General features: G+C 39.0%; 1 protein-coding gene across 1 annotated transcript in view; it reads left to right on the forward strand.

The window, feature by feature from the left end:
* Positions 1-2,629: 2,629 nt before the first annotated feature.
* LOC149284630 (cellular communication network factor 6-like) overlaps positions 2,630-27,630 on the forward strand; it is a 30,444-nt gene continuing 5,443 nt past the window's right edge. Inside the window, exons 1-6 of the mRNA XM_089496472.1 lie at positions 2,630-2,671; positions 5,843-6,007; positions 11,384-11,539; positions 13,812-14,103; positions 23,368-23,607; positions 26,559-26,752. Of these exons, the coding sequence (XP_089352598.1) occupies positions 2,630-2,671; positions 5,843-6,007; positions 11,384-11,539; positions 13,812-14,103; positions 23,368-23,607; positions 26,559-26,752 (1,089 nt within the window). The remainder of the gene's footprint in view (positions 2,672-5,842; positions 6,008-11,383; positions 11,540-13,811; positions 14,104-23,367; positions 23,608-26,558; positions 26,753-27,630) is intronic.

Genomic DNA, 27,630 nt, shown 5'->3' on the forward strand with positions numbered 1-27,630 from the left:
ATAGTATTGTTAAATCCATGTGAACAGGCACAAAATGGTCTCCCACTTTATATTTGAGCTTTCAGTCAATTTTATCTTGAGAGCTCCGCTGTCTCCATCTAAGTAGCACATAATTATGCTAATTTATCCTTTAAATAGTAGCTGTGCGTATCACAAAATGGCAACTGGAAACTGCAGACATTTTAATTAAGTACCACTTATTCTTTGAGTATTATCTAACTTTTATAACCTCCAAAAAATATTTATATCTATACCAAATAGATACAAAAAATGCTAAAAAATGTCATAGATTATACAAACAATATAATAATATGTCTGGATTAAAAAAGAACATTGTCTCATCTATATATTTACAGAGCATTAACATCAAAATAAAACCAATATCCATCAGTGAAATTAAAGCTGTCAGCAGAGGAAAACAACGACCAAATCCTTTTGTAAAGCTTTAAGTGTCTTCCATTATTGTGTAATCGTTGTTGTAATTATCTGTGTGTGAAATTGGATTATTCTGGGTGCCTCTACCTCTCCAGTGTTAATGCCAAGGCCTGATTTCTTACTTAGATTCAGCCACAAGGAGAGGTTTTAATACATGCAGTGCTTTTGAAAACCATATCATAAAAAACAACAATATAAAGTTTGGAGTACATTAATATTTTAAACAACAATCATGGGCCAAAAGCAATCTTCAAAAGGATACCCAATAATTCCCTTAATGATGATTTGCCAATTATGATTTTCTATTTTACTCACTGTTCTGTGGGCATCTGCTCCGACGTCCTGTGTTGTGCCAGAAGGTATATGTGATGTTGCTGATGTCACAAACGCTATGTTTATGAACAGTGATGTCCTCTAGCTCTTCTATAAATCTTTCCTTAAAAGGAACCTTGGAGTGGCCCTCATAAAAGTCAGCATCTAGAAGTGGATAAACAGAATAAAAAATTGGGATAGCCATGTAAACACCACTTTAAATAGATTTTATAACTAAACCAACGTTTTAATGGAAATAAATACTATTAACATTGAAGATTAATGTTTACTGTCCAATACATGTACATACAAATCATTATTTCTGATCATATGCTTACAGTATCTGCATGGTTCGTTTTTACCAGTCCGCTTGGCAGTCTCAAGACCAAAAGACTACAAGGCAGGTACCAAGAGAAATAAACAGAGTACATGAAGACTGGCAAGGGAGTAGTGGGGCAATTGTATTACGGCTGCCCTGACGTAAAGATTTAGAGCCATTGCCATTATCCCCTTTAAGTGTGCTTTCCTACTAATCATACATACCCTATTTTGTAGCAAGGGCTCTAGCCATGATTGACCTTTTGTATATAACGTTTAAAAAAATAGTTTGTACATACAGCTGCTATTAATGAAAAGTATTTTCCAAAGAAAAAAAAAATGGTTACCAAAATACTGGCCTATATGACCCAATCATGTATATTTATAATGGATTATACTTATTTTTAATCAAACCAAATGTTAAGAATGTATTCATATATACAGCCTTAAAGGGGAAAATAATAAATGTTGTGTTTTTTTTGTAACATGTTATAGTTAAAGTAAAATTAGGGATTGATATTCCTTTAGACATTCTTTCATGGGTAATCAAGCTTATGAGGAATAATTATACTAGACGTAACCACTTCAGAATGGGGCATAGAGCTAAGCTTGTGGCAGATAAAATGTATCTGATCCCTGCAGGCTTTCTCCCAGACTTGATTCCCAAATACTACTCAAGGTTCATTTGGTCTCTAATGTACTATTTGTTAATAGATTTTTTTCTACAATAGGAAATAGGAGAAAACACCAAACAGATCTAGAGCAAGTAGGAAAAATGAATGGGAGAATGCAGGTCTGTCCTTAAAGTCCTTCTGTGACAATCATGTTGAAGTGCTTTGCCCGGCGGCTATCACATTCACATTCGTTTCACATAAAAGATATGTGCCTTCTGATTGTATATTAATTGATATGGCAGGGATGATGTTTGCATTCATGCCTCAGGTCTTCAGATGTCAATTTCCTTGGGCATGTCTATCATATAGTGTGGATGGATATGTTCTGAAGTTAATGTCATGGGTTATACAATATGTGGCAAGTCACAAGATAGTAGACCATATTTTTTTTCTTTAATTTATATATTGGTTCAAAAATAAGTAACCTATATTTCTCTACTTATGGTGTAATGTTGTGGTTTTTTCTATGTTTCATAACATCTATTTACATTTGCTTGTCTGGGCCACATAAACTCTGGCACTCTCTCTGTAATCTGCACGCACGCACTCTTATGCAAATATAAAATATAAAAAAATCATGTATGTATATTTTTTATTATTTTAATATTTTTTCTGTACCACCCTTTATCTGTATATGTTGTCTCACACTATGTGTACTTAATTGGTATTCATGCATATTGAAGTACCTAGATTATGGTGTATCATGAGTAGACACTGGGAGGGAGGAAGCAAGGGCAACATGCGTGGCTTTCCTAATGCAGATGTACACCTTGGCACCCTTGTGTTCGGTCATGTGACATAATGTTACTCCATAAAAAGGCAAAGGCAAGGGGCTGCTTGATTGAGGATAATCTGATTCTAACGCTGGTGTTACAGAGAAGGGAGTGGCGATGGGTGATTTCTTTAGGATTCAGATTGAGGGTATCTGGAGGGTAGGTTGTATAGTTCTCTAGGTTGGTGAGTGTTTAAAGTTAGAGTAAGTAGAGAAAAAATTAACCTTTCTTGCCTGGCCACAGTAGAATGTTGGCTACTTACAACCTATAATCCCACCTACAAATAAAAATGTTAATTTAATTATACATTTAGATCTCTGTTACATAAGCCCTCATAATGCTTACCCTGCTTAACCAACCTGCTTCTGAACCCTTCTGTGACCTGCCTCATGCATGTGCTGATGTGATATCTCTGTCCTTTGGCTCAACAAAACTTCAAACTACTATAAACAGAATGGCTAGTTGCACAAAATATCCCTCTCCATACTAAATGATGTCACATTATTGATGTGTTTTGTCTGCATTGAGGGAGCCTTTAGTGGCTTCTATAAGCTCCTACTCTTGTTAATCATAACAGTAATAATCATTTATATGTATTTTTCTTTTAATTATCATTGAATTGTAATTTTTTTCAGTTTTACCCTTATCAATTTTAAAATAAAGAATGAATACAATTAAAAAGCCCACCCCAATTACCGGTATGTAAGTAGAATTATGAGTAGATGGTCCGTTTAAAACTACTTATAGTGTTTTTTTTGGCACTCGGCATGTAGCACATTGACATGAGCCTTACTGGTGTTTTCTCTTAATATACTGGCCACTTCTGAGTAATGATTTTTATATCACTCTACCAGAACCACTTAACATTGTCATCATTATACAAAAAAAGCCTTAAATACTTGATGTAGCTGTAGCAAGTGTCATAAATAAATCCACTCAGTTCTTAAAAGCTAAAGTATTATAGCTGAATATAGTTCAAGAGGAGGTCTGTAAGGATAAACATCTATGTCACAACAGTGAAAATATATATCAGAAGAGTAATGAAAATAAAAAACTGCATACAGTTTACCACATTGTGTGTACTGTGTGCATATAGTTTCAAAAGGTGCAAATCAAATCGCGTATCTGATATTTGGAAAGGACTGGCAGCCATCAGGACCAGGACTAGCCAAATATGAATGATATAGTGGCTAAACATAGTAAACAGGCATGATGTTCAACACTGTTCAACACAAAGTACTCGAAAAATGGACTCCATAGAAAAGACATTCAAACAGCACAGGAAGGATCCAGTCATTGTGTAAACTCTGCATAAAGCTTTGTTAGTCTAGACAGCCATCTTGCCATATGTAGGACTGCACGTATACACAGACACATAAGAAAATGAATCCGCCGTGAGGGGTATTCCTCCTCTGCACCCCTTGCCAGCCCTGCTCATCTTGATATGAAAACAAACATAGTATTTACAACACTATATAAATCTTTACTAATGCTTACATGCAACATCTTTAATATATAACACACAAGGGGTGGTTTCCAGGCTGTCGATAATCCTGCACCTATGTTGTGGTGATAAAAGAAAATGTCCAGGCCTAAAAAAAACAATAGATTCCTCTCCAAGTGGAAGCAATGAACACCTTAGATTTCCATGTTCACGAACACTGTTACTATCTCTTTCATCTGAACATTATTACATCAACTCATGATATCTCTATAAAGAACAAGTTCTATTGTGATGTCATTCACCTGTTGGAATACTGGGCCTGCTAAAACAGTATCTGCTGCTGTAGTAGGAGATTGATTTTTTTAAACTCTAACAAGAATTTAAGATAATTTATAGAAAGACTTCCTTAAGTCTTGTTCCTTTTTAAGGAGAACTGTGGAGGAAACATATACAACCCACACATGGCATTAGTAATAATGGATAATTAATAATAATAATAATAATGAAATAATTAAAGTGTTTACCCCCCGGTCATATAATCATATTGTTTTAAATTCCTTATTATAAAATGGATATCTGATACTTAATCTGTGTTTTTTTCCCAACCAGCCATCATATCTTATTTCATCTTTCAATTCTATGTTTGTGACAATAGAGAAGCACTTACTTCTTCATCTATGAAGAGACCTTCGATAAGAAATGTAATATGGGGAATTTCTCTCTATTTGAATTCTAGTTGATGCACGTTTTCCTTTCTTTTAGTAGATCTGAAGTAGAAGTTATTTTGATTCAGGATTTAAATGTTAAAGCCAACCCTTTAATGCAGCAGGATAATACCTGCAATATTACATCCAAGAAAAACTGGCACTTAATTCCAGGGACAAAATATTTGGCTAGTAAAACAGGGAAAGAACAAAATAGAAGAATGTATTTTCACTATGAAATGGAGCAATAAATCTATAAGTATCCAAATCCCGTAACATTTGTGCATTTATTGGATCATCTCTAAATGTGGCCTTTTTCAAATATGCAGTAATTAGAAACCACCAGTAAAACCGAAAATTGGCCAAAATTATGTATAATTACTTATTTCAAAGAATCTTTAGGTAGGCGCAATGAAGGGGTAAATGCTAATAGGGGATATATCTGTATAGAAATAGCTCGGTGTTCGGTGTATTCTTATGAGTAGGTGAAGTTAAATATCCCTCTGCTTAGACAAGAATTTTTGTTCTTAATACTTCCTGCTCGATTTGTGTCGATCCATGAAGTAATTAGATTTTCTCAAAGGAAAATAGCAAGCTATGATATCTTATCCGTGTGAAATAACTGGTGAACCCTTGGTAAGCTTATTTGCTCAGTAATATATATATATATATATATATATATATATATATATACATATACAGAAAAATCACAGAAACGCTCTTTAGATGCAGCACGCATGTTGAAAGTAATGTATGTGATGAAGTCAGCAGCAAACCATACACAGGGAATACAACCTGTGAGACTCAATAATTTACACATATGTGTATATCACATAGTGTCCCACACATTGATTTCTATAAAGGGTTAATGGCATTGGAGTGTTTGCAGGATGCTGAGATGTGTGGCTTTTCATATTCTCACATTAAAATTGTGGACACAACACACAAATTTGTGCTATGTCACACTAATATTGAAAAATGTAAGAAGATGCACAACGCGATTCATGTGCCATCTCATCTGAGACATGAAGTAGGTATTACACTAAAGTGCAGAGGAGGTATTGATAGTGATTTTATTTTTATTCATAATAGATGTGATGGCATAAACTGTGGTAGTGTGACTCTTCAAAACAGAAAATTCTGGAAATTTACATATTATGCTTGTATATTCTTCTCCAACAGCCTTACAATCATAAAAGTGCCAGATGCAATGATTTTGTTTATGCACCGCAATCAGAAAATCGAAAGTCTATAAATTACGTATCATTAATACAGAAACGACGACTGATTAAAGATGTTTTTGTAGGAAACAATGATCTAAGCTTAAGTGTAAAAAACATATCGTTTGTGAGTAGCAGGCAGTGTAGATCATGCCTTCTTTCAATGCATGCTAAAGGTTATGTGTCTAAACAATAATAATGATAATAATGACTGCAATAACACACCAGATGGTGTGGCTGCTCCTGTGTCAGGTTCATAGGTCATCCAGACCAGATGCAGGATAACGCTTTCTAGGTCAGTTATGGTTTGAAATGGCTTACAAACGATTCCCAATTTGGACAGTGTATATGAAAAGGGCAACGTCTGTGCTTAATATTGTTTGATACCTCGTACAAAATATAATTATTTTTACGAGTGTTAGTAGGAAATTTAGATTTTAAAGAGGGGGTGTATATTTGCATCTCATCATTTTTTTAAATACCATATTGCAGTTTAGTCAGTGCCACGTGAAACTATAACAAGCATATATTTCTCATTAAATGACATTTTATCATGATTGCAATCATGTTCTAATTACATACATTCACCACCATGTATTATATGATCAATTATTTAAAATAATCACTCCTTAGAGAGTTCAGTATAATGTTGTTCAAGAATGGTGAAAACTATGTTAGTGGTTTGAAATTCCTATCAGTATCCCAGGGCAAGAGGGTACTAGAAGGAGGCCCCATAGTCCTCTCTTATTTCATGTGTCAAGAATGAGATGCAGCCAGGTCTTCTTTAAAACCTTCTAAGTAATTTCTCTGCTCCCTCAGTTACAAACTAATTAAGCCAACTTGACAAAAGTCGTTGAGTCTGTCCGTCATCATGGAAGCCTGCTCAATTGAGTCAACAATTGGATGTTGAATCTATCAGTCTTATTGAGTTTTATTGGGTTCTGAGTCAAAACATCCTCTCAAAAGCAGTAATGTTGATTGCATTAGGTTGAAATACCAACTTGACTACGCTCTTCATAACAACCATAAAGTTGTCAGTTGAGTTGATATGAATTCCACCAACGTGACCTGGTTGGAAGTCAAGTTCACCTAAATGAATAGGCAAGTTGCTTACTTACTGAATAACTTTTTTTACTGCTCACTTTAAACAAAAACACAATGGAAGCTATATATATGTAATCTGCCCTCATGCCCACTATATTTCTTTATGTAATTAAAGTTATTTCTTGCAAGTATATTCCTTATGTATAGAACCATATTTGTAAAGAGAGGCTACGGGGCTAAGTACTATTAAAGAGCAAGCACCTGGGATATTATCTTGTCTCCAATGGTGACTGCTCTACATTTAGAACTTTGCTCCAAAATTACGGTTTATAACTATATCCAACAGTCTGCACATATAAAAAAAAATATGTACTGATCTTTACTGATTATTGGACCATTTTTGTAAATGTTACGAATTGACATTAGCAGTGAAAAAGAGATTATTGACAAATATAAAATGCCTGTGTTTTCTGCTGACACTAAGTTATGTAGCAGCAATTTCCAGGCACCAAAATTAGGTTATTCCTAAATGCAGAAGGCTTTAAAAGCTGTTGCAGACAGCAGGCTTAGTAGTAATAAAGCAAAGACAAGCATCAGACAGCAGCTGCAAAAGATGAAAGCATGTGCCATGTAAAAGAATCTTCGCAGAAGGAAACAAAACTGGATATTGTCACTGAGAACATAGTCTGACTAAGAGTAAGGGGCATCAGTCCTTTAGTTATTACACAAATACGGGTTTCATATCGTATCTTGTTTTGTTTTATGCATTTTAAGTCGGTATAGGAATATTGACAAGACACGAACAAATTAGACCAAAGCACCAAGTGCAGGTTTAATCTATCTATCTATCTATCTATCTATCTATCTATCTATCTATCTATCTATCTATCAATACAATTTCTTATTTCTGCTGTTTTTGTACATATTATTGTGATTTTTTGTAGTTGTAGAACACTGTGATACACGCATACCCTGCAAACATTTAGCTCCTAGAAAAGAGGGACATCCATGAAGAAAAGGGGGGTTTGATGGATATGGATCTCAACGTGTAATTGTACAATAACAGTCAAGAGAACTAAAGCCGTTCATTACTAGACTGTACCTTCATTGCTATTTCAGAACTATTAAGAAGACATATGGCTTTAAAACCAATTTATTATTATGTTTGAATAACTCATGCTGCACATTTTATGGTACAAATACAATATGTATCTTTTATTGTGATTAGTGAAGTACAAGTTATTTCCACGAAATCTAAAGATTATTTCAGTATTACCTTCATCTTTGTGACAATTCATAACGTTCAATAAAAAGATTTGCCAGTTGTTTCCAACAGGTGGCAGCAGAGCACATTGTATGTCATTCCTGCATTTAGTGCTAAACTATATGGGTAAATATTTGACTATAACATCATAATTCATTTAAGGAGCTGTCAACCACACAACTTTCACATCTTACATTAATGTATTACAATTATCTATAATCTGTGCTGTAAAGACACAGGCCATTTAAAAGCAGTTGGCAGCAATACCTGCAGAACCTGTGACTCTTGATGCCTTCTTCTTATGCTAAAAGAAGGAAAGGGGATAAATCACAGATGTTGTGTTACTTTCCTGACCATTTATCACATACAGACCCTGTAACTTCCCTGTAACTTCTAGAGCACCTCTACACTACACCTTATTGGAGGCTGGGAAGAGGTGCGGCCATGACTAAAGACATGGCTACCTGTGCAAAAGGGGTAGGGGTTGCTAGATGTTAGATGGAAACTGTGCTTCTTACAATACATATATTCAAGGGGTATGACATGACTAGAATTGACGGACTAAGACAAACCCATACATTGGGTGTGGAGAGCCCTGCTGACAAGCTTACATACTTTAATGCATATGAAAGCTCCCCTATGCATTTGCCCCTTTCTATCCACCCCATCTATTTTCTGAGCTTAAGATTTGTTCTGCCAATGTGTTTTGAAGAATGAATATTGAGGTATTCATAGAATATTTGAATATGCACTCCTTTAATTGGGTTGTCAAGGTACCTTTAGCTTCTTCTGTGGTTACATTTATCGTTGTGTACCAGCACTACGGATTCTGTTTTATAAAAATAAACAAAAACATATAAAATATATATTCTTTGACTTATAGTCAAAGATCACAGAACAGATATAAAGCTTTGATACTTTGTAATAAAAATGCTTAGTATGATAATATTTATTTTCTAATTGCAGACATATTTAACATATTAATGAAATAGTTCAACTACTTCACATTTACTAATTAAGTATCCATTTACAGTTTAATACTGACTTTTACCCAGTAATAAAGAATGCTCAGATCGGAATATGCACATTATACATTTAAGAGGTGATTCTTTTACATAACTGCTTTTTCTATTCATTTAATAATGCATTTTGTGTTCGTGGGTGGACTTATTTCAACTGCGTCTCAAATGTAATGGTATGTTTTATAGATATGAGAAATATATTCGAATTATAAATAAAAATATTTCTTGATATATTTGTCAAGGGGATGCTTTCTGTTCTGTCATATGACGCTTTGGCTTTTTATCTATCCACTCATACAATTCCATTCACAATCCATATGTCGAATACAAGATGTGTTCATTATATGTATTTTACATTAATATGAAGTATACTATGTCCCAGGTGTGCTGTTGAGTGCCATCTGGTGGCCAATATAATAATTGAACTGTAGAGCACAACTACCGTATTTGCTCGATTATAAGACGACCCTCCAAATCTGAATATTAATTTAGGAAAAAAAAAAAGAAAAAGCCTGAATATAAGACGACCCTATAGGAAAAAAGTTTTACCAGTAAATGTTAATTTATCTAAACTTTTTTTTTTTAATAAAAGCTATGATTGAGAAAAATATTTTGGTTTTATTTCCTTCTATTTTCCAACCTGCCCGCCAGTTATGCACATCTGCCCCAGAAATGCCTTATACCCCCTATATGCCACTGTGCCCCATGATATGCCTTTTAACCCTCTAAATGCCACTGTGCCCCCTTATGTGCCACTCTGCCTCCAGAAATGCCTTATACCCCTATATGCCACTCTGGCATTTAGAGGGTTAAAAGGCATATTATGGGGAAGAGTGGCATATATATGGAGGTTTAAGGCATTCAGGAGGCAGAGTGGCGTATAGAGTGTTAAAAAGGCATTTCTGGAGGCAGAGTGGCATTAAGGGGGTTAAAAGGCATTTCACAGAGCACTCCAGAAATGCCTTATGCCCCCATTTAACACCCCCCCCCCCCAAACTTACCGGTGCTTCTGATTTTCCTGTCATGTAGCCGGGGCAGCGTGTGGATCCCACGCACTTACGCTGCAGCCGTAGACAACTTCCGCTGCAGCAGGAAGGAGGTGTGGCTAGCAGCGGGGGTTGTCTGCGGCACCGGCGCGGGGAACTCTGATCCCTGACAGCCGGGGAAGGTCTGCGCGATGGACGCAGACAACCCCCGCTGCTAGCCACACCTCCTTCCTGCTGCAGCCCCAGCTACACACCGGGGACTCAGAAGTACCGGTAAGTGGGGCGGGGGGGGGGGGAGACAGGAGGATCCAGGTCCCCTGCAGCTGCGGGGGATCTGGATCTTAGTCGTCTCATAGTCAGACCTATTTGAGGTCTGATTATAAGACGACCCCGATTATAAGACGAGGGGTATTTTTCAGAGCATTTGCTCTGAAAAAAACCTTGTCTTATAATCGAGCAAATACGGTATTTTATTCCACCAAAACTGTGGGGTGAAGTAGTGCTGAGCACTGCTAATACCAGATTAATTCTGGTATTCACTAAAGACAAAGCTCACAGATATAGTTTCATCCAACTGACTTCACAATACATAACAAAGGGTTAACCATAGTGAGCTTCTACTCTAAAAATAGCTTTGCTGGTCCTATATAACTCACACTTAAGTCAGTGAGACTTTTTGAAATTGATGTTACTGATGCATTATGCAGGGCCAGCTCAGCCATTCAGAAAAAAACGTCACAAATAGCTGTTTACACTGCGTAGTAAAGTTAGGGAGTAAAAACCACAGCTCTTCTGCAAACTCTCATTCTCGGCCTGGCTTTAGGAAATAATTCCAACTGTTATTCGTTTAACGTTAATATCAACATTTTACACAATACAAATCTTCAATAACAATTGGTTTCCATCAAATACCAGTTATTTATTTGATGAAAGCCCTGATGTACCTCCTGTACTCTTTATAAGCAATGTGGTAACCTCTATGACAGATAGATCAGGTAAGGATGGATGGTCTATTACATACACTATTAATGTAAGTGCCAACATTTTAGTAATGGGAGAGGTGATGCTTTTTTCAATAGTTGCACTGTATCTTATGTCTGTAAGAGAGTGTATGCCAACATTACAGATAAAAGCACACACTGCTCCCCTGCCCATTTTTCCCTTTAAATGTTTCCCCCTGACATCAGCGGAAATGCCCCCGATATCAGCGGAAATGCCTCCGGCATCGGCAGGACTGCCCACTGACACTGGAGGAACTCCCACTGATGTCAGCGGGACCTCCCACCGACGTCAGGGGAACTGCCACCGACATCACGGGACCGCCAGCTCAAGACTGTTCCCAGGTATGCCCATATCCCCTTCTCCAAACTGTGGGAAAACAAAACATTATTGCTAAAGGCACGGTTAGTGCATGCCTGGAGGCTACAACATCCTGCCATAAAAGACTATTGCTTTTTTTGTACCCACATAATAATTACTCCAGGATAGACTACTTACACGTCTCCCATCGCTACCTAAACTTACACTATATGGACAAAAGTATTGGGACACTTGAACATTACACTAGCAGGGACTTTTATGACACTAATATGTAGTTGGTCCCCCCTTTGCAGCTATAACAGCTTCCACTCTTGGGCCCACAGGGAGGGCTTTCCACAAGATTTTGGAGTGTTTCTGTGGACATTTTTGCCCATTCATCCACTGATGTCGAGCCAGAAGTTCTGGCTTGTAATCTCTGTTCCAGTTTATCCCAAAGATGTTCAATAGGGTTGAGTTAAGGGCTCTGTGCGGACCAGTCAAGTTCTTCCACACCAAACCCATCCATTCAGGTGTTTATGAAACCTGCTTTGTGGACTGGGGAGCAGCCATGTTGGAATTAAAAAGGGCCTAGCCCAACTCTCAAGAAAAAGCTACTGTTGTAGGGGAACTTAGGGGGGAGTGGGGCATGCTGCAAGACCACTCCCATGACCTGGAGTTTCTCCGGGGTTACCCGGAGACCCAGAGAAGCAGACCTACCCAGTTATGCCCATGTGTAGGTTCTAGATTTCTCTATTTCTATTAACCTCTCTAATATTTCTTTTTTTCCTTTCACCTTATCAATTTTAGAATGTAAAAGAAAAAAACCCCTAAAACTTCAAGGTTACGTTTTAACATTATAAATATAAAAACTGTAAGATCTTAATAAAATATGTCCTTAGTATGATTTTAAGCATACACAGCTTAGAGTTTTAGCATTTACTTTGCCAGTAAGTATGTTTAAATTCTAATAAATATTCATACTTCCACTAAAAAGGGGGATTACTCTATGTGTGTGAGTGTATGACAGGGTGTATGTGTGCACAGGGGAAGGTAAGGCAGGCGCTGAATACAGAAGAGACCTTTGTGCATTTTCTCATATTCAGCTCAGCCGAGTTTCTGTCTCTCATTAATATTCGAGTCTAGAAGAACATGCGGTGGCTTCTTTTCACTCTCCTTATGACCTGCTATCAACAGGTAATCTTTCTTTCATCTATGTACATTTTATTGTAGCAGGCTTACTTGTAATTGTTTAAGAAAGAAAGCAAAGAATAACTGAAAATGTCTTTGAAGGAGGACAATACTTTCCCACTGTTCTATATAGATTTTAACATTTTGTATCTAATAGCTCCCCTCCATCTTGCCGGTATACATTTTCAATTACTCCTAAGCTGACAGTAAGACAAGCACAACTTTCAAAACAGAACATTATAGCTTGCTATGCTGACAGCTTCCTGAAATAACAGAGCACTTACGTAAACGATATGCCTCCTTTCCCCTAAACCCAGCAAGCTCTGTGCCATCTGAGACTGCAAATGATTTCTGTATGTAGATTTGTAACCTTAAAAGAGTTGTATGTGAACTCTGTTGTATTAAACTTGTTAGTTTTGATGTTATTGATAGCGATGACAAACTGGTATGACATCTGGACAGCGGAAGAGACCACAGGATACAAAAATGTGTTCCATATCCTTTTGAAAGTTGTATTAAAATAATATTATTTTAGATTATATATTTAACGTCACAAAAATTACTTAAAAACGGTTATTTATTTTTAAAAACCTATTCAACAAAGATAAATCAAGCCTACATGTATGCTTTTTGTGGGAAAAAAACCCAAATAGGATCCCACTTTAATAACTACTCAAGTTAAATAATTATTTTATAATTGATAACAGAATGCAATCCGGGTTATGTACTAAGCAACAGTATTATTGGTGTGCCTTCTTATCTTGTTGTCTAATAATAATAACATTTTTATAATAATAAGTTACACATTAAAAGACATTAAAAATCCTTATGTTTATATCATGAGGGCAGCTATGTTAACTTCCTGTTACTTGGATCTAGCTTATAGCTAATTTTTTATTTGTTAGAAAAGTTATAGTTTCTTGATACATTAATCAAATTATGTTAAAAGCTGTGGAGGTGAGAGTTTCACCTAAATATCACATTTTTCAACAAGGTGAAGAATGCATGTGTCTGGGTTGGTTGTGAAGCCTTACATATACCCCCACTATATACACATATTTGTAAACGATATGTGTTTCTTAAAATGGCAGGCTGCATATATGCTCATATAATAATCTATTATCTAAGTTTCCCTGCAGTGCTGAAGAAACTGTGAACACGGTACTAATGAATGGGAAGAAAGCAACAACCTCAATTGTCCTGCAACGCAGAGAATTTTGTCATTGGCCGTGTAAATGCTCACATGAGGACACATGCCCACGAGGAGTCAGCCTGGTGATGGACGGCTGTGGGTGTTGTAAAATATGTGCGAAGCAGTTAGGGGAAGGCTGTAACGAGGCTGAGGTGTGCGACCACCACAGAGGCCTGTACTGTGACTATTCTGCTGATACACCCAAGTATGAAGTTGGAGTTTGTAAATGTAAGTTTCTTTCATAATACTATATATCCTATAATAACTGTAAATATTCACACTACTTGTCCACATTTTGCGTAGCGTGCCACTATATCAAATTACCTATATTTTGGGGAATTCTATCTAATCCAAACAGGGCTGTATTCACCCCAGTACAGCTAAGCCAGTGATACAACTTTTCAACCTACTGAGATTTCCTTGCAATTAATAGTCCTTTTTGTTGTGTTATATTATTATACATTTTTGTTGGGTTATAGGTTTCTGCATGTATGTTATGGTGAGAAAGTCATAAAACCCTTTAATATACACCAAGTATAATAAAATACACCTTTGTCAATATGAACACATCTAAAAACAATCCTGCTCCAAATGAAAAAAAAGGTAAGTTTCCAATGGACTTTTACATTTCTATGCAAATACATGTAGATATAGACATAAGGTGTGTCACTTTTTGATTCCTTATAGATGGCTACATTGGCTTCCCTCATTTTGGAATGCCTGCTCCTTTTTACATAACAATGAGCATAGGAAAGGGTTGGAACCGCATTAGTCTTGAGCTCTCTACCTACTTAAACTCTACAGTACCAAGAGTTTTTGTACCCCAAATAGAGTGCCGCTGCAATAAACTCAATACGCACTGGTACATCCTAATGTGCTTCTTGCCAGAGTTTTTCAGGCTGTACCGATATGTCCAGGGCTGGACTGGCCCACCAGGAAATCTCCTGGTTTCCCTGTGAGCCGGCCAGTCTTGGAGCCGGTGGCGCACTGAAGTGGTTGATGTGGTCGCACAACCGCCAGAGCTGTCTTTAACGCTTACCCTTGACTTGTACCATAAAAACCCACCCTTGCCCATATTAGTGTAACAACCTCTGGGGTCTAATATACCCCCAAAAACACGTTGACTGCTACCGTCTGATCCCCCTAATGACCTTGTCGTCCAGTCCCAGCTTTGCTGCCTCTATGGTGTCTCTGATATGAAAAGCATGCTTACCAAACTCTGACACCCACTACATCACCTCACGGCAAGGCAATCCCTACAACTTTGCTGCTGGTGCTGACTGCAGAAACTGCTTCCAATGAAAGCGAGAGATAATCAATAATCACATTTAAACAACCTGGGACATGTTTAGCCCTGAGCAACACATTCAATTCCATGCACAATAGGACAAACCACTGAAGTAAGCGGACCACCAAAGCAAAAGAAAATGACAACAGGATATCTGAATGGACGACCGCCACATTATCCATAAGGAGGCAGCTCTGCAATTGCGCATTTGCCATCCCCAGAGAGTCAGGCCCTCCAACAGCTCAAGGAATGCCAAGTTCTTGATGAGAGAACTAGAACGCCACTCCTCGAGCCACTTAGCCGCACACCCCTGGCGAACTAAATATGCCCCAAAACCAAGCTCCCAGAAGCATTCGTGTACAAAAAAAAAAACTAAGCAGATATCGTGGATTGGGAAAAAAAAAAACACCTTCCCATTGAACCTAGTGGGAAAAATGTCCAAGGGCTGAGAGGACCTGGAGAGTAAGGAGCAAACTACCTGCATTAGTCTCTGACAGTGACTTGTTAGGCATCCTTAAAAAATATATTAGGTGCCGATCTTCTTTAATGGCGCTCTCTATGTGTGTTCCTGGAAAAAGTCCATATAAAACCAAGTAGTAAGAGAGTTCTGCTCTTTTGTGTTTGTTTTCCAGGAATCTCAACAAACCCTGTGCCAGAACAAATATAGTGATGTCTCCTCTGCCACAATGCACTACGGGTATTATCTGTAACTGCACAGCCCCTTAGCATGCTTAAATGTCAATTCATGCCATGTCCTTGTATCAAATGGTCATCCTGCTTGATGCCAAATTAGTCCAAACAGTCTTTTCTGTGGCCTCCGGGAGCCCTGGAATCTGTTCCTTTGTGTCCTTGGCTTTGATGACCTTATGGATCACTCTAGAGGACCACCTGTACAACTGTTTTCAATGTGTTTATAAGTACAAGAACATTCATGGAAATCTGCCAAGGGTGACAAGCCACAGATTCAGTATGCTTATAGTGAGCAAAAACAGGAATTTTACTCACCGGAAATTCTCTTTTTCCTTAATATAGTGGCAGTACACATGGTGTTGCTCTTCCTTAGGATCTGAAATACAAAGAGTTAAAACCCTCCCCCTTCCCTAACTCCTCCTCTTCCTTACCCATAAGACCACACCGGACCAAACACAGCCAGTAAGTACCAAGAATACAAACATGCTTGAAAAATACCTTTAACCCCTTGATGACAATTGCCGGTCCGGGCACATCACGGAAATTCAAGTCGATAACGACAAATGACGTGCCAGGACCGGCACGTCTTTAAACGGGTGCAGAAAGCGATCTATTTTCGCTTTCTGCACCGAAACGGCGTTGCTGTAATGCCTCGACCTCGAGGCATTCAGCAACGCCATTATCGGCACAAAGGGGCCATCTCTGGCCCCTCCCCGGACGCCCGTTTTAAAAGCGTTTAAACTGAAATGGTGTCGCTGGAATGCCTCGATCAGGAGGCATCCAGCGACACCAAACACTTACCTGGGGATGGACTGTGACCGCTCAAATTGCTTTGAAATAGCAAAACGCTACCTGTACTTATTGCTCCATAACGTGCAGAAAAAAGCAAAAAAACATAAAAACATTGGGTATTTCTAAACTCAGGACAAATAGTAGAATCTATTTGGCAGGTTTTTTTATTACCTTTTATAGATGAGTAAAAGATTTTTCAACTAAAAGTTAGAAACAGTCATTTTTTTCTACATTTTTCACCATATTTTATACTTTTTTTAATAGTAAATAATATGATACAATCAAAACAATGTCATCTAAAGAAAGCTCTTCTTGTCCTGAAAAAAACAATATCTAATGTGTATGGGAAAGAAGAAAATTACAGCTAAACACGAGCAGCACACAAATGTTAAAACGGCCATTGTCACGAAGGGTACAAAAAGTAAAATCAGCCTTTGTCACGAAGGGGTTAATGGTAGACAACATGAGGGAGGGAATGTACTGCCACTATATTAAGGAAAAAGAGAATTTACGGCGAGTAAAGGAAAAAATATATGCCAGGAAAAAATTCCTGTTTTTCCTGGCATATAGTGGCAGTACACATGGGATATAGCAAGATAACCAAATGGGAGGGGAATACTTAAGAGGCCACTAACTGGTGCATCCTGCGCCAGAAAAAATGCCACAGAGGAGGAGAAGATGTCTAGTAAGTAATGCTGGACAAATGTATCGAAGGAACACCGGGTAGCTGCCTTACACATATATCTTCAGGAGATGAGGTCGACTTCCCAAACCTAGACCCAGACATAGCTCGTGTGGAGCGAGTCAAAATATGGGACAAGATGACTTGCCTGCTGCTTGAGTGAGATAGTCAAATGGTCACTGTAAGCTACCTCAAGATGGCTAGCATGATCTGAATATCTACCAAAAAAAAAAAAAGGACAAACAATTGATCCGTATAGCGGAAAGCAGTGGTGCGATCTGTAGAAATGTCTAGAGCTCTTTGGACATCCCAATGTGCCATTGTCTCCTCTAGAAATACCTGATCCTGATGGAAAAATGGTGACCATAGCAGCTGAAGACAGAGCTAGTAGGTATCCAGTTGCCCTGCTGAAGTAAGAGTCACCAACAATGTCATCTTCAGTGACAAAGACTTCTTCCAGCGGTTCGAAGGGTACAGAATAGAGAGCTAGTAAAATCAAGGTCAAAAACCCAGGAAGGAAAAAAATGAGACTGACTGGAGGTTGCTGAATAGTTGCAGCTTAAAGAAATGCCTGATCAGAACATACAAGGCCAAATCCGAAAAGAGAAAAGGGCCGATACTAGCCCTTTTGAGGTTGACACATTAAGACCTGCTAAGAATCTGTCTTGCAAAAAAAACCACGAGGATGGAACAAGTAGAAATAAAAAACCCTGCATAACCAGGAGAGGAATTTCCTCCAAACCTGAAACCTCCGAATAAGGAGGACCTCAGCATTTTCATGGGAAAGTCCAATACCTCTAAGGATAACCCTCGCCAAAGCTAGGCTATCAAAATGACCATCTGAAGGAATTCTGTTCTCCACCAGCTGGGACGAAAATGGCAGCTCCCAAACTCGAGGCCATATTGTATAACTCTGAGAACTAAGTCTGTATTGGCCAATATGGGATAGATGTTAAGACCCTGGCCTAGTCCTTTCGAATCTTGAGGAGGACACGTGGGATCATAGCGAACGGAGGAAAAAAGTAAGCCATCCTGAATCTCCATATCACTGGCATAATGTACAACACCAGAGGGTTGACCCATGAATACAGAGAGGCTAAAACCCAGAAGATTGCTGTTGTCTCTGATTGCCACAATGTTGAAACCTGGAAGACCAAACTAGAACCAGGATGGAGAAGATTCTTTTGTCTAGGGAATAAATCCGATCTGCTGATGTAGCCCGCAATACAATTGTCCCTTCCCCTGAAACGCGTGGCTGACAAATCTTGTGGTTTTGTTGAGCCCATTCCATGACTTCTTCCGAAAAGGCCTGAAGTTTTGGAATCCGGGTGCCGCCCTATCTGTTGATATATGATATTGTGGTAACGTAGTCGGATTGGATTCTTACAGCCTTCCCTTTTAGCCAAGGACTGAACGCTTAAAGATCTTGATAATTTGAGGACTGGGTAAGATTGTTAGTGACCGCTTGCCCTGCCTGAACCAAAATGAGCTCCCCAGCCTGTTTAAGGCATCTGTGGTCAGAGTGATCCACAGATGTTGATGAAAGCAAAGACCCTTGCTGAGACGATCTGTCCTCTTCCACCAGTTTAATTGGGCTTGGACACTGAAGTCGATGTCCAGATCTTCTTATTTCTGGGACAAATGCCCAAGGATGTCCCATTGAAGTGGCCTTATATGTGCTGTGGCAAGGTAATAGAGTCTGTCTATATCAGTGGCAAGATGGGCGCTCTATATTCCTAGCATGGGGGGGTTAATTGCTGGAAGTCAGCCGGTGGATCCAATTAATGTGCACTGAGACATTTAAAGGGTGGCCGTTAGAGGCATTAGTTGTCTGAACACAGGGAGAGAGGCAGTAAAGCCAGAGTTCCTAAGACTTTATGACTGGGACAGGATTAGCTGGCCAGTTTGTATAGGTAGTCTCCAAGATGGAGTAGGATTTGTTTCTTTGTTTTGTTTATTTACACTGTGAGGCGCAATACTGTGGACCCAAAGAAAGCTACAATAAACCACATTTTGCTTTTATTCTGTTGGTGTTGGGAGTTTCTAGATTGTAACTGGGCCATCCTGCCACAGTGCCTTGGAGCAGCTTGCTGCAGGGATACAAGTCATCAGAATGCCCAAGAAGCTCATAGCTTTTCTAAAGGGCCAGGTATGATTTTGTTACAAAGCTGACACAACCCTTCTTACTTTTCTGATCTTTGATATGGAATAAAGAGCCATAGGGAGGAGGAGTCCACTATCAGCTGCAAGAACTGCATACTTAAGGTTGGACTTTTTATGATCAAAACATATCTGTATGAACCATTGCAGCCGACCACCAATTCCATCAGAATTAGTCTAGGCTCTTGTTCTTAGGATGTTACTGAAACCTTTTGTCCTGTCTTTGTCTACAAAATTATGCGCCTAATAAAAAAAGTTGAAAAGTCCTGTTCCATCTGGTCTTCTTATCCTGGGGAAGCGTACTCTTGCTTGATGCGCTCTGCCAATGGGAAAAAAATGCCATCTTCATGAGAACGAAGGCCAGAGCTGTAAGTCGTCCAGGGATGGGATGACCCTGATACCTTATACTCTGAAAGTTGAGACCCAAACTGGAAATGGAGAATTCTTGGCCCATTCCTTATAGAGAGCCTGAGGAATTTACTAGATTCAACTGCAATAGGCACATGCACATGAGCATCCTTCAGGTCCATGGTCACCATGTAATCTCCTTGTTCAGTAGTTGGCTGACTGTGAGGATAGATTTCATTCTAAAATGCTTGTATAGAATACAGGCCTAGACCATATTAAAACTGGACTGAAGTATCCAACTGGTTCGTGACCAGGAACAGCCTGGAGTAAAAATTCTGAAAATTCCGAACATTTAGGATTCATTCTTTTAGAAGGGTTGCACATGAGACAAAGTTTTAGATATCCCATGTCTGCAGGTTTAAGACAGCTGAACTGGACAGCTTCTCTGGCAACTCTTTCACATTCACTAACTGGCTTGAGAAACAAAACGATACCAGTGATGATGTGAGTGATAATGTTTCACAAGAATGTGGCTTGTGTTAGCCATTTAAAGGCAAATCGTCCGCACTATGTTCCATACTTGGTGACAATGCATTTATTGCCTAAAATTATTTCCGTCTGCAATGATCCTCAGGATCCAATTGTCTAAACAGCTTATGCCTTACAAATGTTAAAACAAACAAGGCCGACATAGATGCTGTCCTGGCCACTGATTCTTTGGCAGATACGACAATTATAAAAAGCTCAATTTCCTAAATTGGCTAGATACTTCTGTATCCGGTTCCCTCGACAGGAAGTACTCCCATCCAAGCCCAACCCTGCTTGGCTACTGAGATCAGACGAGATCAGGTGCATACAGGGTGGTATGGCCGTAGGCCTAATACCTGTTACCAGATGCCTAGAGATCTAGCCACTGAAGCGCTAGATAATGCTACTTGCACTGGAATGCGTAGGATTGGAACATACTCCTCTTAGGCAACATGCAAAATCCTTTGAATGCTTCTCACGGATTACCTCTTGTAATCGTCTGGAGAGTTCTTATAAAATTTCCAAAGCTCTTGTGGAGGAAGGGAAGTTTTATCCTCTGACTCCTCACAAGATGAGACTGAATTAATAGATTTTTAAAACCTGGTATTCCCTGGTGGAAATTAACCAGGCCCAAGCCTGTTTAGCTACCGAGATTATGGCCATAGGCTAACTCCCCGGTAATCTCCCCCGAGGACAACAGATTCAGGAACCAACGTGAATGAGACTTGGGTTCCAAATCAAAAACAGACGCAGTCTTGAATGGTTATGTGCAAAGTTGTCTAGAAGCCAACGCCCAAAAACTGCATGTCCTGAGCAATTAAGCTGGGCAAGGATTGCTAACTCCTTTATTCAGCCGTCCGGCAAGGGGGTGCACAAAACATATTTGGATTTAAAAGGAGCCTTAATCTTTAGAAAAAATGGTACAGGGCAGAGGCTTTTTTTAAGATTAAGATAAATTAATCATACCATATCCAGTACTGACAAGCCCCACTGCTGTCAGACTGGACTGCACAGCTTAAATTTAAATTTTGTGCCCTGAAGATCGGATCCGCGCATGCTCTGTAACACGATCAGATCTTCGGCGGAATGCAACGCCTCCCAGGTGTGCGTTCCACCACTGTGCTACTGCTCCTTCCCTTGCCGGCTTGAAGAGAGAACTCTTATTCTGTTCCCTAACATCCGCCGATGCGGATGTTCCTACCTCACTCTGCTCACCACCCGGGGAGCAATCGGAGGAGGGATCCCCCTGGACACAACCCGTGTGCCCCACCAAACTACATGTCCGTCCCTGACAAGGGACAAGGAAGAACTGGCTGTGTTTGGTCCGGTGTGGTCTTATGGGTAAGGAAGAGGAGGAGTTAGGGAAGGGGGAGGGTTTTAACCTTTTTGTATTTCAGATCCTTGTCCCTAAGGAAGAGCAACACCATGTGTACTGCCACTATATGCCAGGAAAAAAAGAACCTGTCATTGTTTAAATTCAGGACTGGATTGGTTTTGGAGAAGCTCATATTGTCGTACATGTGTTATTTTTTTTCAGCTATTTTGTACATATAATTGTGATTCTAACAGTGTTATATGCTCATATGCAGCAAACATAATTACAGTATGCTCCAAGAAAAGTGGGGCACCAATGAGGTTTGAGTCACAAAGAGGTATTGTCCCTTCTAAAGAGGGACAATTTAGGCATACTACTCCGCACAAGGGGAATTTGAGTATGTGCATCTAATTACATGTTTCTGGCCTATGTGGCATAAGCATTCTGTAGTGCTTTCCTTGACCGATTGCTTGTTACCAAATACTTTCTGTCTCATAAGATCCTGTTATAAGGGGTGAGCATAGGGTTAGAGGTGTCTAGCCCCCCCACTAACTAAACCACATATATACATACCAACATGCAAATTTGCTATAACATACACACACTATCTCCCTCCTCTCCCTCACACTACTAACCCTAAGCTCATCCCAACACTCTTATACCACACATTGACATACACTATGAGCAATACTCTAAGAACAGATACTAACACACAGGGCTGGCCTTAGGGGTGTTGCGACCGCACAGGGCGCCATGGCAACAGGGGCGCCTGCCCAGGACTTAAATTAAAACATCGGGTTTTTTTTCTTAACTTTATTTAACATCCTCCATGGTAAATAAAGTTTTTTTTTAACTTTAACACGGGGGATGTTAAATAAAGTTAAAACAACAACAAAAAACCGGTGTTTTAATTTAAGTCCCCGGCAGGGGCGCCGAGCAGTTGCTCGTGAAATTTTCGGCAACCGCTCAGCGCCCCTCACTCTCCGTGACTCCGTCGCGGTGCCGGCGTTTCATGATGAGCGCCGGAATTATTCTGGTGCTCAGCTGTGAAGCGTGCACTGCGGCAGAGCGGGAAGACGCACACCTCCCGTTCCCACCACAGGACTCCGGCAACAAGGTAAGTAAGGATAGGGAGAGGGGGTAGATAGTGAGAAGGGGCGGGGGGGTAGATAGTGAGAAGGGGCGGGGGGTAGATAGTGAGAAGGGGCAGGGGGGGTAGATAGTGAGAAGGGGCAGGGGGGTAGATAGTGAGAAGGGGCAAGGGGGTAGATAGTGAGAAGGGGCAGGGGGGTAGATAGTGAGAAGGGGCAGGGGGGGTAGATAGTGAGATGGGGCGGGGTTGATAGTGAGAAGGGGAAGGGGGGGTAGATAGTGAGAAGAGGCAGAGAAATTTTTTTCCTCTCTTTTTTTGGGTAGGGGGGGCCCCAGAGGAGTAGTCCACACAGGGTGCCAGATCGTTTAAGGCCGGCTCTGCTAACACACTCCATACAATACCATACACACACTAAGGTTAACACCATACATTTGTATTAGTGTTAGCAATTAACTATAAGAAGAAAGGCTGTTCTAGTAATATGTCAGTTGAATTAACTACAAAGGGAAACAAAGTGTGAAAATGTGACACCTCTACGAGATAGCTCTATAACAACTAATGCATCTAAATTACCACCAATTTTTACTTATTTACAGATTTACTAGCTGTTGGGTGTGTTCTCAATGGCGTACTCTACCAAAATGGCCAAACTTTCCAACCTAGTCCCTTTTACATATGTCTTTGTATAAGTGACATTATTGGATGTACCCCTCTGCTCACGAAAAAGCAAGAGGAAACATCCTGTGGAGAGTCGACAGGTCTGACTAAAAATTCAGAACAATCAAGTTGTGCATTAGAAAAAGTTCAGCAGACACCAGACTACAAATCTGTACCAGGTATGTCTAAGTTTTTTAGTGTTTCTTTTCCACTGAATGATTTAACAAAAGATATGTTTTTCATAAGCAACAAAAGTGCACAAAAGTTTGACAGCAGGTAACCATCTGGCCCATCTAGTCATTAGCCATATGCCTGTGTTGTGCATGTTTAAATCATCTCACTCTTTTAATATCTGCAAACGTAGTTTAATTCTGACTTCAGTTCTAACTTAGCATGTTAATTACCAAATGGTAATTAACCAAACTATAGACCCATTATTCAATAATGAGTTATAAGTAAAATAAATGCAGACTTGGAACTAAATACCCGTACTTCCCCATGTATAAGACGCACCTTAATTTTGGGGTCTGAAATTTGAAAAAAATGTATTACATAGTTATTGAACTCAAGTTTTATTTATCATAAAATTCATACTTATCATCCTCATCACTCCCACCCATTAACTGCCCCTAAATTAACCCTAAAGACCCATCAACCATAACTGCCCCTAAATTAACCCTTAAGACCCCTTCAACCATAACTGCCCCTAAATTAACCCTAAACTCCCCATGAACCATAACTGCCCCTAAATTAATCCCCACCTTCCCTAACTTTCAGCAGCCCAAATATTATTTTTTTACTTACTGATAGATGAGTTGCTTAGCCATATGGATGCTATAAGGAAAGGGGCGGGGCCAATCATCAGTGTGACTGCAGGGAGGGACTGTTAATCAGAAAGGGGCGGGGCCGATTGGCAGTGTGACTGCAGGGAGGGACTGTTAATCAGAAAGGGGCGGGGCCGATTGGCAGTGTGACTGCAGGGAGGGACTGGGAAGTAGTAACTGCAGTCTACAACCACTGTATAAGACACACCTAGTTTTTAGACCCCACATTTTTCAAAAAAATGTGCGTCTTATACATGGGGAAATATACGGTAAATCTGATGTGTACACCACCTCAACAGTGTTTTAGTTTTGAAACTATGCCCTAAACAATTGTGATGTCTGATAATTTTGGTAAACTATCTTAGATCACAGATAGCTATGAGTAAGAGGGCACAGGGGTGTGACAGGACATAAAGAGGGCACAGTCCAGTAAGGAACATGTGGAGCTTTACAACAGCTCCCTGACACAGAGATCAAAAATGAAAAATTGAAGCAGCAATCAGCTGCCATTCACGGCTCATGTAGAGACATCCTAGGTGTATAGCTTAGGGAGGTTATGTTTACAACTTTTCAGCCCACTTCCTAGAGGTCATATAATAGGTAAATATTTAGATTTGTTTAATTCAATAAAAAGGGTTGTAGCAATCACAAACATATATAGTTCCTAGTGTTACATGACTTGTTTTTAATGATAGGTGTTGTTTTTAAACATTTTATTCTGCTATGTTTAGTTAACTAAAGACTTAACAAGTCTTATATAGAGGTATGCATTTACCACCCCCTCTCCCTTCAACCTATTCATTTTCCCCACTCGTTGCCCAATGTTTAGATTTTTTCTCTCTGCTTTTCTGCAATTCTCATTTGTTTTCTGCTTTCCCCAAGTCTCAGCCTTTTTCATTCTATGGACCCCTGCCTCTTCTTCTCTCCACTACCAATTAATAGCCATTGCCTCTATGTGCATACACTTTATCTGAGTCCATTCAATACGTTTCACAATTTACAGAACTCCATGTCAGCTCTTGACCTATGTATTGGGGAAAAAGTTATGTAAACCCCAGGCAAGTCTTTGGAGTTTTCTAGTGTCAGTAACAACAACTATCTGAACTGTGAAATCCTAGCCTCATCCTAAGCTCAGTAGGATATAATGACCGTTTAGTTTTTGCAACAGAGGATATAAAAAAAATCACCATTATATCCTGAAATGTTTTGCCAAGCTTAACTTCTATGCTTTATCATATTGCCAGCTTCTTAGCACAAAACTGTATCATTGTATGATGCAATGTTTCTAGATTTATTTAATTTTATCTCTTTCCGAACCATTGCTTCTGCTTCACACTTGCATTTTTAAACTTTACTTAAAGAGAAAGAACTAAAATTATAACCTGCCTTTATGTATTGCAGATGTATGCTGGGCTTCTAACCTGCTTCCTGCTCTGACTTCTGTAAACCAATGTCTACCTTCCAGGTATCCTTCAAGAACAACCCTCATTTGTTTCCCTCAAAATTTTTACTGGATTCAGTAATTTGTTGCAACTCAACAAGCAAATAAGGGTTTCCTGTGAGTCCTTGAAACATGGATAACCGTGCTGTCAGCTATTCTTTCACAGATCTGTATGTTCTAGATCATTTTGCTATTGCATAACTCATTTTCTGTAGATGGAAGGCATGACGACCTACTCTATTGCCATCGGAAAGAGAAGCCCACAACATAATATTTTGACCACTATAGTTGATGGCTAGCAAGAGGCTCTTCTCATATGATGGATATGATCTAGAGTGAACATTATATGAACACCATTCTTTTTCACACCAGGTAGACATAGATTAAGAAAGATGAAAGTGGCCTGCAAGGTGACTTCATGGATGGTGTATTATCATTTTTTATTTTTTTTTTAAAGATCCTGTTAGGACTACACAGCCCTAGATCCTTAGCATTTATTTTACACCAGTGGAAAACAATAACTATCTTTCTGATCTAACTGTATGGTAAAACCCAAGTTCATGCAGGTACTCATCCTCTTAAAAAACTGTAAGGTAGCTTATTAGCAGAGGTATTTTGCCACAAGTAGAATCAGTGAAAAGCTAGACACAAGCAAGAATACTGAATTATGACGTTCAGCATTAGTAAGCAAAAGAGCACAGCTCAAAACAATGTGGTTTTATACCTAGTATTGCTTTTAGAAGACTGCTGGCATAACAGAAAATGTGCTAAAAGAATCTCTGATTTCTTTTGATGTGTGAAGTACTAGGTGTGAAGCACTGAGTACATTTTCTTGTAATCTATGATCTTTTGGCCTATGTTGCAGTTTACAAAGTTTTACCTCTTGTTTGGAAAAGAAAATGCCTTGTTCAGGCAACACAATGGAGTCCTTGTTCAAGGACATGTGGCATGGGTATTTCTATTAGAGTAACCAATGAGAACAGCAAATGCGAACCGAGAAAGGACAGAAGACTGTGCTACCTCCGGCCATGTAATTCCACGGTACCCTCTAGTGTGAAGGTAATTCAATTGGTTAGTGATACTAGTTGCACTTTTCTTTTCACATATATATCACATACTTAACATTATATATTAACCACTTTGTTGAGAAATTAGCATGTTAGGGATAAAATTAAACTTAGGTTAACAAAGTTTGTATCATTATAATACTGATTTCATCGATGTATGTTATAATTCTAAATGTGCATTGTCTTCCACCTCTCATACATAAAAAAACATTTTATGTTTTTATGCATATGTTTTAAGTCTTTAGTAGGCAATACGCAGAACTCATTCTAACATTACAACTACTTCACTCATTTTCTACTTGCCAGTAAGACCTCAAACTTTTATTGTGCCTTGGCGTGGTCTTATGTTTAGAACACATGCATGCATTTCCCATATTCAATCTTAAAGTGTAAGTCTCATGGAAAACAGTGTTTGAGTTTTAAATACAGTGTTGTATACAGTATAGTTGTATAGCAATGAAAATAACTTTTTTTTTGTTTCACATAGTACCACAAAACTTATTTTTATCTGGAGGTCACCATGATAGGCAGACTTGAGATAGTTACACTCCAAACCTAAACTGAGCTTTCTCTTTATGGCTATCTAGTGAAATCCTGCTTATGCTGAGAAAATCTCTTTCAAAATTCCATTAAATTTATTTTTGTAGCACATTATTAGGCAGCGCTGACAGGAGACAGTATTTCTCTCCCTCAAATTGTATGGCAAGTGGTACCGATATTTGTCTTTCTCTAGGGGTATTCATGTATTTCTGACATCATTGCTTAGGTTTTATATACTCTTCCACTTTTAGAGCAGCACTGACTGCATTGGCCAACTTAATGACTACTTCAACTAGGAAAAAAAATATAGGATCTCTCAGGCCATTCACT

Source organism: Sceloporus occidentalis, unplaced genomic scaffold, assembly GCF_023333645.1.
Source record: "Sceloporus occidentalis isolate IW3139 unplaced genomic scaffold, rSceOcc1.0.p SCAF_90, whole genome shotgun sequence".
In the NCBI taxonomy this organism is placed as follows: domain Eukaryota; kingdom Metazoa; phylum Chordata; class Lepidosauria; order Squamata; family Phrynosomatidae; genus Sceloporus; species Sceloporus occidentalis.